Raw genomic sequence first — 15,788 nt, 5'->3', positions numbered from 1 at the left:
ATATGAGTATTATAAAACTACCCAAAACAATACCCACTATCAACCATCTCCACCCAAAAAATAATTTTGTAGGCATTTTTTGCCTCTAACTTCCTTCTTGATGGCATGACCTTGAAGATATATAGTTAACTTATATGCTATTCTAAAAGAATAATATTGTAATGAGTAGCATTTGCTTAAAAAAAGTATAAACTACATTACCAAGTAATAATATATTGCTTATGGCTAAAAAAGTCTTACCATACTATTAACAAGAATTTATCCTAGTGGGTAAGGTGTTGAAGGTATTAGGCATGCATTCTAGTCTTCTTGAAATCATACATTGTGCAGGATTATTCTTATCCAATATTTAATATTAAAGAGATCAATATTTATCATTAAGAGGTCAGTTATCATATAGGTGGTGCATGAGAATCGAGTATTTTTATTCAACGATTGAGGTGTTGATCATGTTTACACGATCGTATATGAAACTTTTCACCATAGTATGTGTCGAAATAGAATGTGGACTGAAAAAATTAGATCGAATTCTTTATCAGTTTGGTTTGAGTTTTGGATTTTTAAAAACTGATAGATCATGAAACTTACTTGATTGACCGATAAGACCACATGAAACTGACCAAATGGAATTGGATAAAACTGATATGAATGGACATTGTTATATGTTTGTAGTTATAGATATAAATTTGAGGCCCAGCCAATAAACATTAAAACTGTTTGGACCGACCCCTTTTTGGTCCTGTTTCATTATTTATTTATTCATTTGAAGGAAGGGTGGGGGGGGGGGGGGAGAAGACTAAAAGGCAACGTAAACATACACCCAAATATAGTGGATGGGGGGACAAAATATATGATCATCCCGTTACTATTGATTATTCTACTAGTGTTTCCATTAGCCCTGCATTACCTTTTTAGAAATCTTCTATTTTTTTTTTTTCTTTACATATAGTTTTACTAAAATTAGGGCGTGACACCCATAGAACAAAATATATTAGAAAGTCTAGTTTGGAATCTCGGTTCTCCGATTTGGGTTGGTCTTTAATGGAAAATTGGAAACCAATCCAATTTGCCCCTTAGGTCATACCGTCATACTGGTAGATTGGTACTTGATATACCAAATAAGACTCTGGATTATGATTTAAAATTCGGATTGGATCAATTAGAATTAGTCGAATTGGATTGAATCGGTATTAGTCGAGATAGATCCGACTAATACCGATATAATGGTACGGCTCAAGGGTGAAAAGTAATAAAAGTGATTTATTAAAAAAAAAAGAAGGTAAATTCATCTTATACATGTGCGAAAATCGTCCACAGCCGCTGCACTAGTGCAATGAACATTGGGTGGCTAGATGCTCTAAGTCGTTCGACACTCACCACTCACTATAGAAGATGTGTACTCCTGATACAATATGATCCAAGGTGATCCTGACCTGTATCAGTTGAGACCAATCTCAAGTTTTAAAACTTGCTTGGGATTGGTCTGGACTCTTGACCGATGCCAATATGATCCGAGAAATTCACTGATACCAATACAAGATTACCAACCATGGTTTTCAAGTTCTAATGATCATCTACGGAAAAAAAAAAAAAATCTCATGATCAAACTTCAAAGTAGTTAGATTTTAAGGAAAATTACATAGTTATTCATTTTTGGGTTTCATTTTACAAAATCAAAAACACCCAAAATCAGGTTTTGATTTACAAAACTACCCACTTAAAGTTTGGTTATTAAAAATACTTGATAGTGTGTGTGAAAATGAAAGAGAACCACTATTTTGGGTAATTTTATAAACCCAAACATGATTTTGGGTATTTTCATTAATTGAAACTTTAAGTGGATAGTTTAGTAAACGGAAACCCAAAAGTGGGTAATGAGGTAATTTTCACTAGATTTTAGTTGGATGACACATGTAACAAAGTTTGATTCAGATCCAACAGCGCAGAAGGAGATGAAGCATAAGAATTGATGCAGCAGCGATCATCCATAATCGCCTCTCGGTTCCAACTTCCAAGTCAAACAAGTAGAAGCATAGAATAATAGAAAAGGAGTAGTTAAAAATGAAAGAACAACTGTTAACCCTAGCTATCTCCATGATTTTACGATTCTACCTCCACTTTGAAGCTTTCAGAGTTTGTAAACTTAAAAAAACAAATTCGCAATTCCAAAATGGATTGAGGAAATTATCGTCATTTGACCTTTCCTATTTTAATATTATTGATTCTTTCTTCAGAACCTGACGCCTGACGGGTTTGAGAGTTGAGATTGTTTCACAAGCGACATTTTCTGTTTCCAAGTGGAGAAATCTCCTTTGTTCAACAAATTTGAATTCCAGATTTCTTTGAAGCTTCGTCTTTATATGAAAAAGGAACCCTAGGGTTTCTCTGTCGCCTCGGATAGCTGGTAAGAATCATCATTTTTGGCCATAGTTACTGAAAGAAACGTATACTTAGGGTTTAACAGTGGAGTTGTATCTTTTGTCGAGTTCATGCGATTTTTGTAGTATTTCTGGGATTGAATGATTGATTGATTAGTTTTTCACCTATTCTGGTGTTTTTAAGTATGTACATATGGGTAGAGATGCTCCTTCTTTTCAATCTTTGCTCTGGGTTTTATTGATGTTTGGATAATTTATTTCTTTGGAGAAAGGAAAGAGTAGGTTTTTGTAAGTTTTGATTTTTTTGATACATGTATCATGAGGTTTGGGTGTAAATGATATCTGTTTGAGTTCTGTTTCTAAGCACTGGAAGAGGTTACTGTGAAGGATTGATGTATTTGGAAGATATTGTGTTGGAATGTAGCTCCTGTTTTCGGTTGATTTGGATGAAAAATCATTGTTTTTTTTTTTTTTTTTTTTTTTTGTGTGTGTGTGTGTTTGTAAAAGTAGAATTTAAAAATTTTTATTTTCGTGCTTGAGAATGTTCGTGAATGAGATGTGGAATGGCCATTTGATATTTGAGAATCCAACCATTTCCCAGGCCTCTCTGACCTACCGTAAGATTAGCAACGGAGGATGCCCATTATAAGGACAGGTGGCATAGCAATCCCTTATCGAAGTCATTTTACTTCTATTAGAGATGACTAGGTCTGTAAAAGATAATCTGCAATTCCTCCTGTTCTGGTGATAGAAAGCATCAGAACGTTGAACATTTTCACATAATAACTAGGATCACTTCTTGGTGTATAAAAATGATGTAAATTATTAATGAACTAATTAGTAGTCAGTCATACATGACCCACCCATACCCCCCCCCCCCCAAAAAAAAAAAAAAAAGAGGAAGAAAAAAAGAAAAAAAGGAAAGGGAAATAAATAAAAAGACTACCAAAAGAATAAAAACTTGAAAATAAGAAGGGGCTTGAAGGAATCCGTAGGTGTAGACTTTTCACAGCTTGCTAGAGTTGTATGTGGAGCCACCGAAAAGCAGCTTGTCAGGGCTTAGCTGTTGAAATCGATGGGGAAGAGAGGTTGCAGAAGTGGTGAGTTTCAAAAGTTCTCCAGAATGTTGACTACTGCTTTTGGAAGTTCTTCGTTGACCAGTTCAGCGCAGCTTGATATTTGTCTACTTATAATATCAATACTTTGTCTCCAGTTTTCTATTGGTTTTTTGTAGGTAATTTATATGTGTGCATTCACACAGTCTGGGGAGATTCAGATTGAAGTTTGATATTCTGGTTTAGTTGGCCAATGGCATGAATATTTATTTTTCATTTTTATGCAATATTTGGTCATTTTCATGTTGCATAAGGTATTTCTATTAGGTCTTGCATGTGCATTTGCATGAGAACTAACACCGTCAATGGATAACATGCCATATTGTTTCTAGCATCAAGTTATGAGTTATGATTGGCAATTCACCCCAAAGGATTTGATGTTGCTAGTCTAGCTTTAAATTTGAGTAGCATATATCCTTATTTTATTATATTTCCATTACAATGGGAAATTTTTTGTGTTACAAGGCTTTGCAATGGGAGTCATGTAACAATAGTAAAATCCCATGTGTACCACTTATAAATTTAAGATACCTGAGGGAATTTTTTTAATGCATGCACATGTTGTCTTTGGAGGGCTGTAGAAGGGTTTTCTACAGTAAGTGTTTGTACTCTGGAATTTCCAACGTAATTTTATGTTGTCCTTTGGGGGTGGGTTGTTGAACTGGTTGTTCTCAAAGAATCTCTTTGATGGAACATGATCAGTGGGAGCCGTCATCAGAACAGTAATCTTGCCTGCGAGAGTACCAAAAGACAATAGAAAAGAAATCTTGCCTGCAACATTTGTTGGTGCAGTGTAAATTTATAACGTTTCAATGGTCTGCACCCTTATTAAATGGAAGAGGAGCAAACATATAAAACTTAGGTCTAAAAGCTAGTCTCTTCTCTTTTGGTGGTTGAGTTGTGGTGCCGTTGATGATGACCCAGTTTCAGCCAGCATGAGCTTCCACTTCGGGGGTATGCTAGTTGCAGACCACCGGGCTCTAACCATGAGCAGAAGAACAATACTGGATTTAGGGTATATCTGGATGTGAACTGGCTCATATAACAAACAGTTTTTGCTTTAGTCTTAAACATATTATTATTATTATTATTAATTATTATATTACCATTGTTATTATGATAATCAAATGTTTTCTACAAGGCCTTTATTGAAGATTTTCCTAAACAGCCAAAATATTTGCCACTCAGCAGATCAGATGGGACCCATTTTTATGCACAAGTATATCCCATGGTCCCTTGTTCACTTGTCAAGTTTTAGCCCAATTAGAGATTGCCAAGTAGCAAAATGGAGCTTTGAAAATCCAGGACTATGTGAGAGTGCATAGTAGAGTTGGGGTAATGTAGGTGTACTAGGATATACATGGGGATGCATGCCAATACCTGTGATTGAATTAAGCTCTAAAATTTGACATTTGGCTAATCAAGAACATCTCCTGTCTATCCAATGGTTGGAATTGCCAAATTATCTGCACACGTGGCACAATGTGGGTGGACCGTAAAGAAAGTTTTTCTTAATGGGCCATTCAAATGAATTTTGCCTATCATAAAAATAATATTTATTATTGTAATGACTTTGTTGATGTAGGAAAAATATTACATTCTAGAGATAAATTTCTATTTTATAATGAGTTCTGGATGTGAGATATCCTGGTTTTGTTACCTGTGAGCACTCCTCATCAACGTGCTAACTGATGTGTTATTGGAGCGTAGATTAGTCGGCTGGGATCTTGTGTCTACATTATATGTTTTTCTTAATGTGATCACTTCTTTTTATCATGCTTTCTTGTGTGCAGCCTGGTCTTTTCTTTGGTGGATTTCTCATTCTCTTTCTATTAGTCTATTGTGTAAAACTTTCTACCAAAAAAAAAAAGTCTATTGTGTTAAACTGGCTGTAGTTTTGTTCATCACATTTATTAAGGGATTGATTAATGAAACAGTTGATTCAATTCTCAGAAGAATGCCTGAAATCCATCATTAACAGAAAAGGCATTTGCCATTCCTTGAATAGGATGGCAACTGAGAGTCCTGTGAGACTGGTTGAATCTACTGGAGCTAGAAACTGGTCCTCTTCCAAGGAGGCTGCTACATTTGCTTCATCTTCACACAGTATGGCAGCAGAAGAGTTGGGCTTGCTGTTGAATGGTCAGAGGTTTCATGGAACTGGGAGGGACGCAGTCCCTAATCGGAGTGGTAGTGCACCTCCAAGCATGGAGGGATCTTTCGCAGCCATGGGAAACCTTATAGCTCAGAACTCTAGTCTGGATACAAGCTTGGCAAGTTTGAAGAGCGCTCTTGAAAACTGTGAGTCTGAGGAGCAACTCCGTGCAGATCCAGCCTATTTGGCATACTACTGCTCCAACGTGAACTTGAATCCCAGACTTCCTCCTCCTCTTATCTCACGGGAAAATCGCCGTTTGGTGCATCATATGGGTGGTTTTGGAAATAAATGGAGATTGACTTCATTAGATGACAGCGGCGACGAATCCGTAAAACTGTCTCGAGGTACTCTTTCTACCCATAAGGAGGAGCCAGAGGATGATAGGTCACCCCGGCAGGTGTCTGGTGATTGGGCAGAAAGGAGTAGTCTTTTTCCTGGACAGCAGTCAAGTTCTTTGGCAGGCCGCCACAAGAGTCTGGTTGATCTTATCCAGGTGTGGAACTTAAATCGAAAACCTTTATTCCACATTGCTTTTACTCTGGATGTGGTAATATTCTGTGTTGTATCAATGAGATAAGATCAAACTTGCTTCATGTGTTCCTTGTTAATTGCTCTGCTTGGTTATTTGAATTTTAGACTGTTCATTAAGTTAGGACTCTGGATCTCTTTTTGTGTATAGAATTTCACTCTCACTAGTTGTATGCAGCTGTAGTTCTTCTAAAATGGCTGGTGACTGGGAGTAACTACTAAATGGGTTTAGGGTTTCTGTGTTTTGTGTTTCTACTGAATATATGAACTGATGGACTTTCTTTTATTTGCATCTTGCAGGAAGACTTCCCTCGCACTCCATCTCCTGTATATAACCAGTCTCGTTCCTCAAGCCATGCAGCCACAGAGGAAGGAGTCGATCATGATGCCCTTGTCACCTCTTTACATGATCCACCCAATAATACATCAAAATTACTGGATGGAACAATTTCAAATGGTGATTCTTCTTCTGCTCCTGTTCTGAGCTCATCATCTTCTCACGGGATGGGAAGCCCTCATCCCAGCCAGATAGGAGGGTCAAGTAGTGTAGATACCAATTTGGAAGATGATGTCCTAATTACTGGCATGACTGATCCAGATATTATCAGTATTGAATCTGAATTTAAAGCTCTTGATATATCCAGCCTGCCAAATTCAGATCACAGGAATCGACAAGAATGGCAACATCCTCAACCAAATAATTCACAGAACCATAATTTGCGCCCTCAACGAGGCACTGCATCACAAGTTCAGGGTGGCCAATCCCAGATGATCTCTCAAGGAATGCATCGTCAATACATTGGTAGTGACCAATTTTCTCTTGGTCACTCCAAATTTTCAGCAGTTGAGGGACAGCTGGCACTCCAGTCTTCTGGAATCATACCTCCCCTATATGCAACAGCAACAGCCTATATGGCTTCAGGAAATCCGTTTTACCCTAACTTGCAACCATCAGGATTATTTGCTCCACAATATGGTGTAGGCGGATATGCTTTAAATACTGCTCTTCTTCCTCCATTTGTAGCTGGATACCCTCCCCAGAGTGCTATTCCAATGGCTTTTGATGGTACGGCTGGTCCTAGCTTTAGTGCTCGACCTGCTAGTGTTTCTACTGGGGGAAGCATTGGTCCTGGAGTTGATTTGCAACATCTGTACAAGTATTATGGGTTAGCGATACAGCCGCCTTTTGATCCTCTTTATATGCAGTACATTCAGCATTCGTCTGATGATGCATATCCATTGGCATCTAGGATCATGAGGACCCAGATGGATACCTTTGATTCACAAAAAGCCTCTCCAGCAGTTGCTTATCCAGCAGATCAGAATTCCCAGTATCCAAGAAGTGCAGGTGTAACCATCCCAAGCCCAAGAAAAGGGGGAATCAGTAGTCCAAATTTATATAGTAGCCCTCCTGGCATGGGTGTCTTGATGCAATTCCCAACCTCACCGCTTGCTAGTCCGGTAATGCCAGGATCCCCAATGGGTGGGACTAGTCTACCAGGGGGGAGAAATGAAATGAGATTTCCAGTGGGTTCTAGTAGAAATCCAGGGGTGTATTCTGGATGGCGAGGACAAAGAGGAGCTGAGAGGTTTGATGACCCAAAGACATATTCTTTCCTTGAAGAGCTGAAATCCAGTAAAGCCCGGAGATTTGAACTATCTGACATTGCCGGACGCATTGTTGAATTCAGGCAAACTTTTGTATATTAGTGATTTGGTTTAGTTTTTTCCTTTTCATTTAACTGATTTTATTGCAATACAATTTCCTATCTATAGAAATAATTACCTTGTGTGTGTGTTTTACCTCAGTTCTGATCAACATGGGAGTCGGTTTATTCAACAGAAGTTAGAAACTTGTAGTGTTGAGGAAAAGATATCTGTTTTTAAAGAAGTTCTTCCACATGCTTCAAAATTGATGATTGATGTCTTTGGGAATTATGTCATTCAAAAGGTATGATCCCTGTTAATCTACACTTTATTAACTGGAGTGACATTTTTGGTATCTTGCGATTGAATACTTTTGATTGTGTAATACATTATATTTCTTTCAGTTTTTCGAGCATGGAAGCCCTGAACAGAGAAAAGAACTTGCAAATCAACTTACCGGTCATATATTGCCTTTAAGTCTTCAGATGTATGGCTGTCGTGTTATCCAGAAGGCAAGATAAACCTTGTTTATATTGATGTCTTTCTGCTATCTTGTGTGGTATTTGCTATCTAGCTTCTTTTGACATCCATATTTTTGTGGCATGATTACTTCATATGATGAAGTGATAGATTCTTCTATCTGAAAACCTTTTTCTTTCAGAATTCTTAGTACCGTAGTTGTCAAGGTGTCGCCCAGATGTCCAGGCTTCTTGGTTGCCTCGTGTCAAAGCCCCTTCTAACGCCTTGGGGTGCCTAGATGCCTTGACAACTATGATTCTGTCTTGGGATTTTTTCATGTTAATAATTTGACTTGATAAGTTGTGCCTAGTATGACCTTGGATGGAGCATATTGGAGAGCAAGGATCCATGTAGCCGATCCTGTTTAGCTGAGTTTCTCCTATCTTATTGGGCTGTGCTTCTTTTCTCTTACTTTCATCTTTCATCTTTCATCTCTCTGCCATTTCTCTGTGTCATTGCTTGGCACAACTATGACATTGGATAGAGCATATTGGAGAGCAAGGATCCATGTAGCGGATCCCATTTAGCTGAGTTTCTCCTATCTTGCTGGGCTGTGCTTCTTTCCTCTTATTTTCATCTTTCATCTCTCTGCCATTTCCCTTTGCCATTGCTTTTTCTTATTTACTTTTTTCTTCTTTTCTGTTTGGACCTCAGTTTTCCCTACTTTGTTTTTTCACGGATCCCTTTTAGCCGACCCCATTGTTGGGATAAGGCTGAGCTTATTTGTTTGTTTTTATTTTGACATAACAAGTATTTATTTGTAATTTTTTGAATCATGTACAATGACTAGTTAGGGGGCATAATTATGCGGTGCTTGTGCCATCTTGAACTTTGACTACAACCCACTACTCATAGTAATCTGCCTTATATTGTGTGTTATAAGTTGACTGAGAAACCATAAACAGAGAAACACTGACAAGAAATAGTTGAATGATACTTCCAATTGTATTGTCAATTTGACATACTGGACCATTTTCAGCCTAATTTTACCTATTGAGGAGTTGAGAGGAGTTAGATGGGAGGAGAAACATTCCAGCTAGATGGCTGAGAGAAAGATAGCTGAGGAAAAAAAAGAACTCCATATTTGGTGGGTGACCAAGATTTTGATTCTTCAATTTTTTCTTTTCATATAGTATTACTAGCTGCAGCATCTCTTTTTTCCTTTTTAATTTTTTTGCTTTAAGTTGCTGGGTGTTAGGGATAATTATTTCTAAGTTCATTTACTACAACAACGACTCAGCCTTTTCCCAACTAAATTTTGTCAGCGTTCGTTTTCTACAGTGCTTCTGTTTTTATTTTCTGGTTTGTTGATTGTTCTCTATTGCTGCTTTGCAACTTATGTCCCATAGATAGAAATATATATATATATATATATATATATTTCCTTTTCTTCTGTTTAAGTCATTTGTCTGGAATCTAATTTTCCCTCCTGAATCTGTGGTATAATTTACTGAACTGAGTGGGTAATTCTAAGAATTTGGTTGGAATACAAAATATTGAGGGAAACTCAACTATAAAGAGCCCTCTTTGTAACATATTGGTGTATTTCCTTTCCTTGTTCTTTGTGCTGACTCCGGTATCGAACAACTTGGATAAGTTATAGCATGATTTCCTGTGGTCTGGTAAGGAATGATAGCTGGAGATATCACATAGTGGAGTGGAGAGAAGGTATGCATGGCATAGAGCACGGAGGGCTGGGTGGTAAGGCAGGTGAAGGATGAAAGGTATGGATGTGGCATGTTAGAGCAATGGCTGTGGAGATTGGGAGACGAGGAAGGGGTGTATGGGAGCAGATGTAGAAGCTAAGGGTCCGTTTGAACAGAAACGGCAGAAACATAAATTTCCGTTTCTAGAAATAGAAACGGAATTGAAGGTGTTTGATAAGTCATGTTTCTGGAAGTCGGTAGTAATTTCAATTTCAATTTATGAAAACAAGTGAAACGAAACAGTTTTATCAAACGCTTTTTGTTCCGTTTCTGGACACAGAAACGCGTTTCTTGACATAGAAATGCGTTTCTTGAAACATTATCAAACGAACCCTAAGTTTTTTTTTTTTTTTTTGGGTGGGGGGGTTGGGTGGGAGTTGATTAGGGCATATGGCATGTATTGAATGGGAGTGTGGAAGAGTATACACAATCTCTCAAAATTCAGAGAAGGGGGTTTGAATTTTGGGGGTGGGGGTGGGGGTGGGGGTGGGATAGGAGGAGGGTGAAGTTTTGGCATGATCAACGGTGTTGGTGGGGTCTCTAAAATAGTTCTTTCCAGATTTGTACTTGATAGCTCGGAATCAAGATGTGAAGGTGGATGAGCAGATGGAGGGGATTGATGCAGGTAACTAATTTTAGGGGAAACTTGAATGATTTGGGAGTAGGAAGAGTAGTGGACCCGATGAGGGTGTTGGAAATTGGCAAGACAGTTGGGGAGGATGAGAAGGGGGTGGGGGTGGGAAGAGGGAGGAGCGGCTGATTTTTTCTGAAATCTGTCTTCAAGATTATACACTATGGAGGTGATAGGGTCTTTTACTATGAAATTGTTTGGAATAGATGGTCTGTACATGTATTTGTTTCTTCATGTGAACGGCTGTTTTGAAAAAGATTTTGATGATGGATAAGGTTATTAGAAAATGCTGGAGTATGAGAATTATGTGTAAATTGTGTGAGAAAGCAGAGGTAATGTAGGACTAGGATTGACAACTCAACCTAGGCCCAAAATTGCAGGATACGTATCATGGAACAACCATTCAAACACCAAATAGTTCAGCAGCAGAATAATAACTAAACTGGAGTAAATAAACAAAGACCACTCCAATCGATCTCAGTATTTCAGAAGTCCTGTAACTGAGATGGGAATCAGGGATTTAAGGACTTAATTCATCAAAGAGTAAACTGAATCAATAAGAGAACCACACCTGAAATAATAAACAAACTTTCCAGAACAGCCGATTCAGTATTCTGAGCAGAAAACTGAGTAAGCTGAAATCGACCAGAATAGGGAGATTTCTTATAACTTTCAATTCCCAGGTCTGATTACCCTAGAATTTGGATCGAACCATCCTCTTACTTGGTATGACACTCGACTAAGAGATGACAGCCATCAGGTGGCTGGTTGGCCTGAACAGTGAAGGTCGATGTGGAGGAAATCTGGGATTTCAAAAACAGAATGAAGTGGAGAACAGATCTCTTACCTGAGATGGCTGAGAGCAATGTAATAATATAGAAGGAACCACTTGGGCTTCCATAGTTTTTAAGGCGGTAAGGCAACGGAGGTGTTTTTTCGGTCTTTCGGAGCGCCTTAGCAATAAGGTGGGCATGAAGTGTCGCCTTATTGACTAAAGCGTTCCTGTGTAATTTTTTTTATAAAACCAATTTATTTGGCTCAAATCCTAGTTGAATCCTATTACTCATATGCTAAACAAATATTAAAGGTTCATATTCATACCAATGTAAGATATTCATCAAGAAAACAAATCAATAAAGTGAATAAATTAAGTTCATCTTCATCAATCATCAATCATCAATCATCATTATATATTAACATATAATATAAATACATAATTATGAAACAAAATTATAAATATAAAGAAAAGAAGACATAAAATATACAAGTATTTATTATACTTACCTCTATGATGCCAGAATGAGTGCCTAAGCCCTAAGGTCATCCACTATTTCTACTGCTGTCAAAGAAGTAATTAAGAACTTAGAATTAAAACACATCGAAAGTAAAAATCGAGATGCCAAATTAAATGGATGAGAAGTGACTAACCTGGGGATTCTTAATCATTCTAAAAAACTTCAATGAAGAAAAAACATAAAATAAACTAAAATGCTAAAAATTTAGTAAACAATGAAAGTCAAATACTTAAAAGTTCAAGGACTCAAAAAACTTTAAAGTTCAAAGACTCAAAATACTTCAAAGTTCAAAGACTCAAAGACTTTCAATCCAAATCAGTAATTAAATTAAAATCTTCTTCTTCTTCTGCATTCTGTTGCTGGCTTGCATCATTTGGAGCTATGCCATAATCGTCCTCAGTGTTTTCATCATCACGAATATCCTCTTCACTCATTTCATCCACTTCTTCATCTAAAATTCTCAAGCTCAACCCTCCTACCATGCCGGGTATAGCAAAGATTGGTTCCACTGGCAGATGCTGGAACTCTCCTTGGTCTATTGTGGCCTTGATATGATGAAGATGCCCCAAGTGCTCTATCAATATCTCTCCAAGTGAGATCATTCTCAGGATGAACTAATTCTTCCTCTGATTCACCAATCATCCACTCACTACTCCAATTAAGCTCATTAAGCAACAATGGATTGTAGTTTCTGTATTGTTCTTTTCTTTCTTAGAACCTTGCTTGAAGTCGGCGATTATACTAAATGTAGACAAGATCATTTAACCGTTGATGCTCTAGCTTGTTCTTCTTTTTGGTGTGAATCTGAAAAACATTAATAGTATGAGGTTATCTATTTATCTTCAATAAAACCATATTAAGTGACGTACATGTACTTAGAACTCAATACTCACAAATTCAAATGTGCTCCAATTACGCTCACAACTAGAAGATGAGCAACGAAGATCAAGTATGCGCAATGCAAGCTTTGAAAGGTCAGGAGCAGTACTTCCATGTCGAGACCACTAAGAGACTATAAATATATAATATAAAAAAAAAGGTTAAGTAAAAAATCAACATACAAAGTTCTAAACTAATTAGAACTTTAAAAGGAAATATACTTACTAGGATTTAACTTGTCCCTTTGTCTAATCGCCATGTCCTTTGAAAAACATTCTTGAGCAGTGGTATACTTGTCAATCTGGAGAATGATCTTATCTTGCAAGGTCTCATCAGATACCAACCTTACAAGAACATCATTGAAGGCATCACTTGCTTTTTGAGCTAAGTCCAATTCATTATTTGGATTATCTGCTATTGCCTTAAAGAACTTGTTTGGATTGAGGAAAAAGGCAGCTAAATATATTGGTCCATTCATCATAGTCTCACAACGGTGATCAACAATCGCTATGATTTTCTTCCATTTCCTTTCATTGTTTCCAATTTTTTTTTTGATGTTCTTCTTTACCACTTGTATTGCCATATATATTTCAGGCATAACAGACAATTCATCACCATCTACAATCCTTAAGAGTTGAAGAAGAGGCTGTGATGCTCTTATACAATCCATCACACCATTCCAGATTGTTGTAGCAAACATAGTCTCAGAAGCTTTCTTCACTGCCTCTGTAGATGTAAGCTTAGAACGGGACTTTTCATCTTCAACAAATAATTTTTTCAAAGATTCTTTGTGCTTGTATAAGCTCTGGAGTGTTAAAAAGGAAGAGGCAAATCTAGTCACTCTAGCCCTCACTAAGTTTTCCCCTGTTTTTTGCCTCATAGCTTCAAGAAGGCAAGTGTGCTTGTAGATGAATGCAGTTAATTTCCTGCCTTCAATATAACAAACATATAGGAGCACAATTTGCCTATTTCCTCCATCATAAGGTCTATGCAATGAGCTGCACATGAACTCCAAAACAACCTCTTCTTTTTCTCCATTAGTAGTCTACCTGCTGCAACATAGTTGGTAGCATTATCAGAGACTAATTGAACCACATAATCTTTACCAATCTCTTCAACCTTACTATCAAGTAGCTTAAATAACATTTCAGCTGTTTGTGATTGGTTAGATGCATCCATAGACTCCAAAAAAAAAGTCACCTCTGGACAGTTGACAAGAAAATTAATTAGGTGCCTTCCTCTCTTCTGTGTCTACCCATTTGAATGAGTGTGCACCCATATTTCCTCCAATATCCTTGATACTTCACCTTTAACTCATCAATTTTATCCTTTTCAGACTTCAATAGAGGCCCCTATAGTCATGAATTGAAGGTGGCTTGAAACCTGTCCTTATTGACCAATAGCCTCTACAAATTCCTCAAAACTTCTTAACTTCAAAGCATTAAATGGAACACTGTTCTCATAAGCCCACCTTGCAAAGTAAGAACGAAGTTTATCTCTTTCTTCTTCTCCTCTTACACAGTTCTCCATTGTTGTTTGAGATGGACCTTTATCCCGCCTATCTGCAACCACTTCTTCAGGAGTCCTCACATGCTTATCCATGGGACCTCTTACTTGTTGTTTGGATTATGCTTGAATGATAGCTTTATTTCTTCTTGAAGTTGTCCCAGAGCTAGGGATAGGACATGAGACCCCCAAATTGGATACTATATTCTGTTGTGGTCCCGTTATTTCTGTAGGTTCATCACTAACATCTAAATCATCCAAACAATCAAGGTTCGTCTTCCTCTGGTTCTTCAAGATTGCATTTCTCATCTCTTTAGCAATTGCTTCCGTTGTTTTCGCACAATTGGCTACATCTCCATAGCCACCAATAAGATGTTTCTTCAATCGTTTTATTCCTCCCTTGACATTCTTCCCACAAAGGGTACACATGATCCAATTTCTGTCTGATACGTCAGGCCAATTCCCATATTTCCATCCAGGATCATTTGATTTAGCTCTCCTTTTTGGATCCTTGCTTGGATCAATCGTTGACTGTACAGTACTTGTATTTTCACCTCCGCTGCTACCATCAACTATTTCCATAGATGAGTAGATGAAAATTTGTCTACAAATACAATTCTACACATTTACACATTAGACAAAATAGAATAATGTTGAAGAAAGACAATAGGTGATTGATTTGCTTTAGGCTTTTGAAAACACTGACTAAACTAGAGCTGAGAACTAGCAAACAAAATAAAAAATTGAAATCAAAATAGGGCATATTGATTTCAAGAAAATGAAGGATAAAAAAAAATGAAGAAGAAAAGAAAAGTATCGCATCAGAAGTTGCAGAAGTGCAGAATAGAAGAAGAAGAAGAAAGAAGAAGAAGTGAGAAGAAGAAGAAAGAAGGCTTGTGAAATTCTTCAGTTTAAAAATTTGGTCAATTTGGTGTATCTCTGCCATTTTCAGTTGTTTTGACCGAAAATTGCAGAAAATTTACAGTTAACAACCCTGCGCCAGCCATTGAAGACCTTAGTCTGGACAGCAGTTCGAGTACCACAGGTAGCAGCGCAGAGACCAGATTAACCTAAGCTTTGGGGGCTTTATTTCGCTCCCCAAAAGGGACCTTCGATTAAGAGAGCAAGGCCTGATCAAACCTGCGCTGAGAGTTCACTGAAATCTCCAGTTGCAGAAGTGCAGAACAGAAGAACAAGAAGAAGAAAGAAGCGAGAAGAAGAAGAACGAAGAAAACTACCCTTAGTTGTAGAACAGCAGAACAGCAGAACAGCAGAACAGCAGAACAGCAGAACAGAAGAAGAAGAGAAAACCGAGAAGAACAAAAAAAAGAAAAGAAAATACTCACCGACTCACCGTAGTTGTAGAATAGAAGAAGAAGAAAAAACACACCGTAGTTGCAGAGCAGAAGAAGAAGAAAAAAAAAAA

The 15,788-nt window shown here is 37.5% G+C and overlaps 1 protein-coding gene across 3 annotated transcripts in view; it reads left to right on the top strand.

The window, feature by feature from the left end:
* The first annotated feature begins 2,070 nt into the window (after positions 1 to 2,070).
* LOC122075979 (pumilio homolog 5) overlaps positions 2,071 to 15,788 on the top strand; it is a 30,996-nt gene continuing 17,278 nt past the window's right edge. The window contains exons 1-5 of one of the 3 annotated variants that reach the window (XM_042641217.1): positions 2,071 to 2,404; positions 5,502 to 6,144; positions 6,480 to 7,870; positions 7,989 to 8,130; positions 8,231 to 8,338. In XM_042641217.1, coding sequence (XP_042497151.1) covers positions 5,503 to 6,144; positions 6,480 to 7,870; positions 7,989 to 8,130; positions 8,231 to 8,338 — 2,283 coding nt within the window. In that variant the 5' untranslated portion in view covers positions 2,071 to 2,404; position 5,502. Of the gene's footprint in view, positions 2,405 to 5,430; positions 6,145 to 6,479; positions 7,871 to 7,988; positions 8,131 to 8,230; positions 8,339 to 15,788 lie in introns of all 3 variants that reach the window. The other 2 variants (XM_042641218.1, XM_042641216.1) reach the window with 2 other exon arrangements.

Source organism: Macadamia integrifolia, chromosome 4, assembly GCF_013358625.1.
Source record: "Macadamia integrifolia cultivar HAES 741 chromosome 4, SCU_Mint_v3, whole genome shotgun sequence".
In the NCBI taxonomy this organism is placed as follows: Eukaryota; Viridiplantae; Streptophyta; class Magnoliopsida; order Proteales; family Proteaceae; genus Macadamia; species Macadamia integrifolia.
Note: the sequence above shows the minus strand (reverse complement) of the source record. Positions and strands in the feature narration are given on the sequence as shown.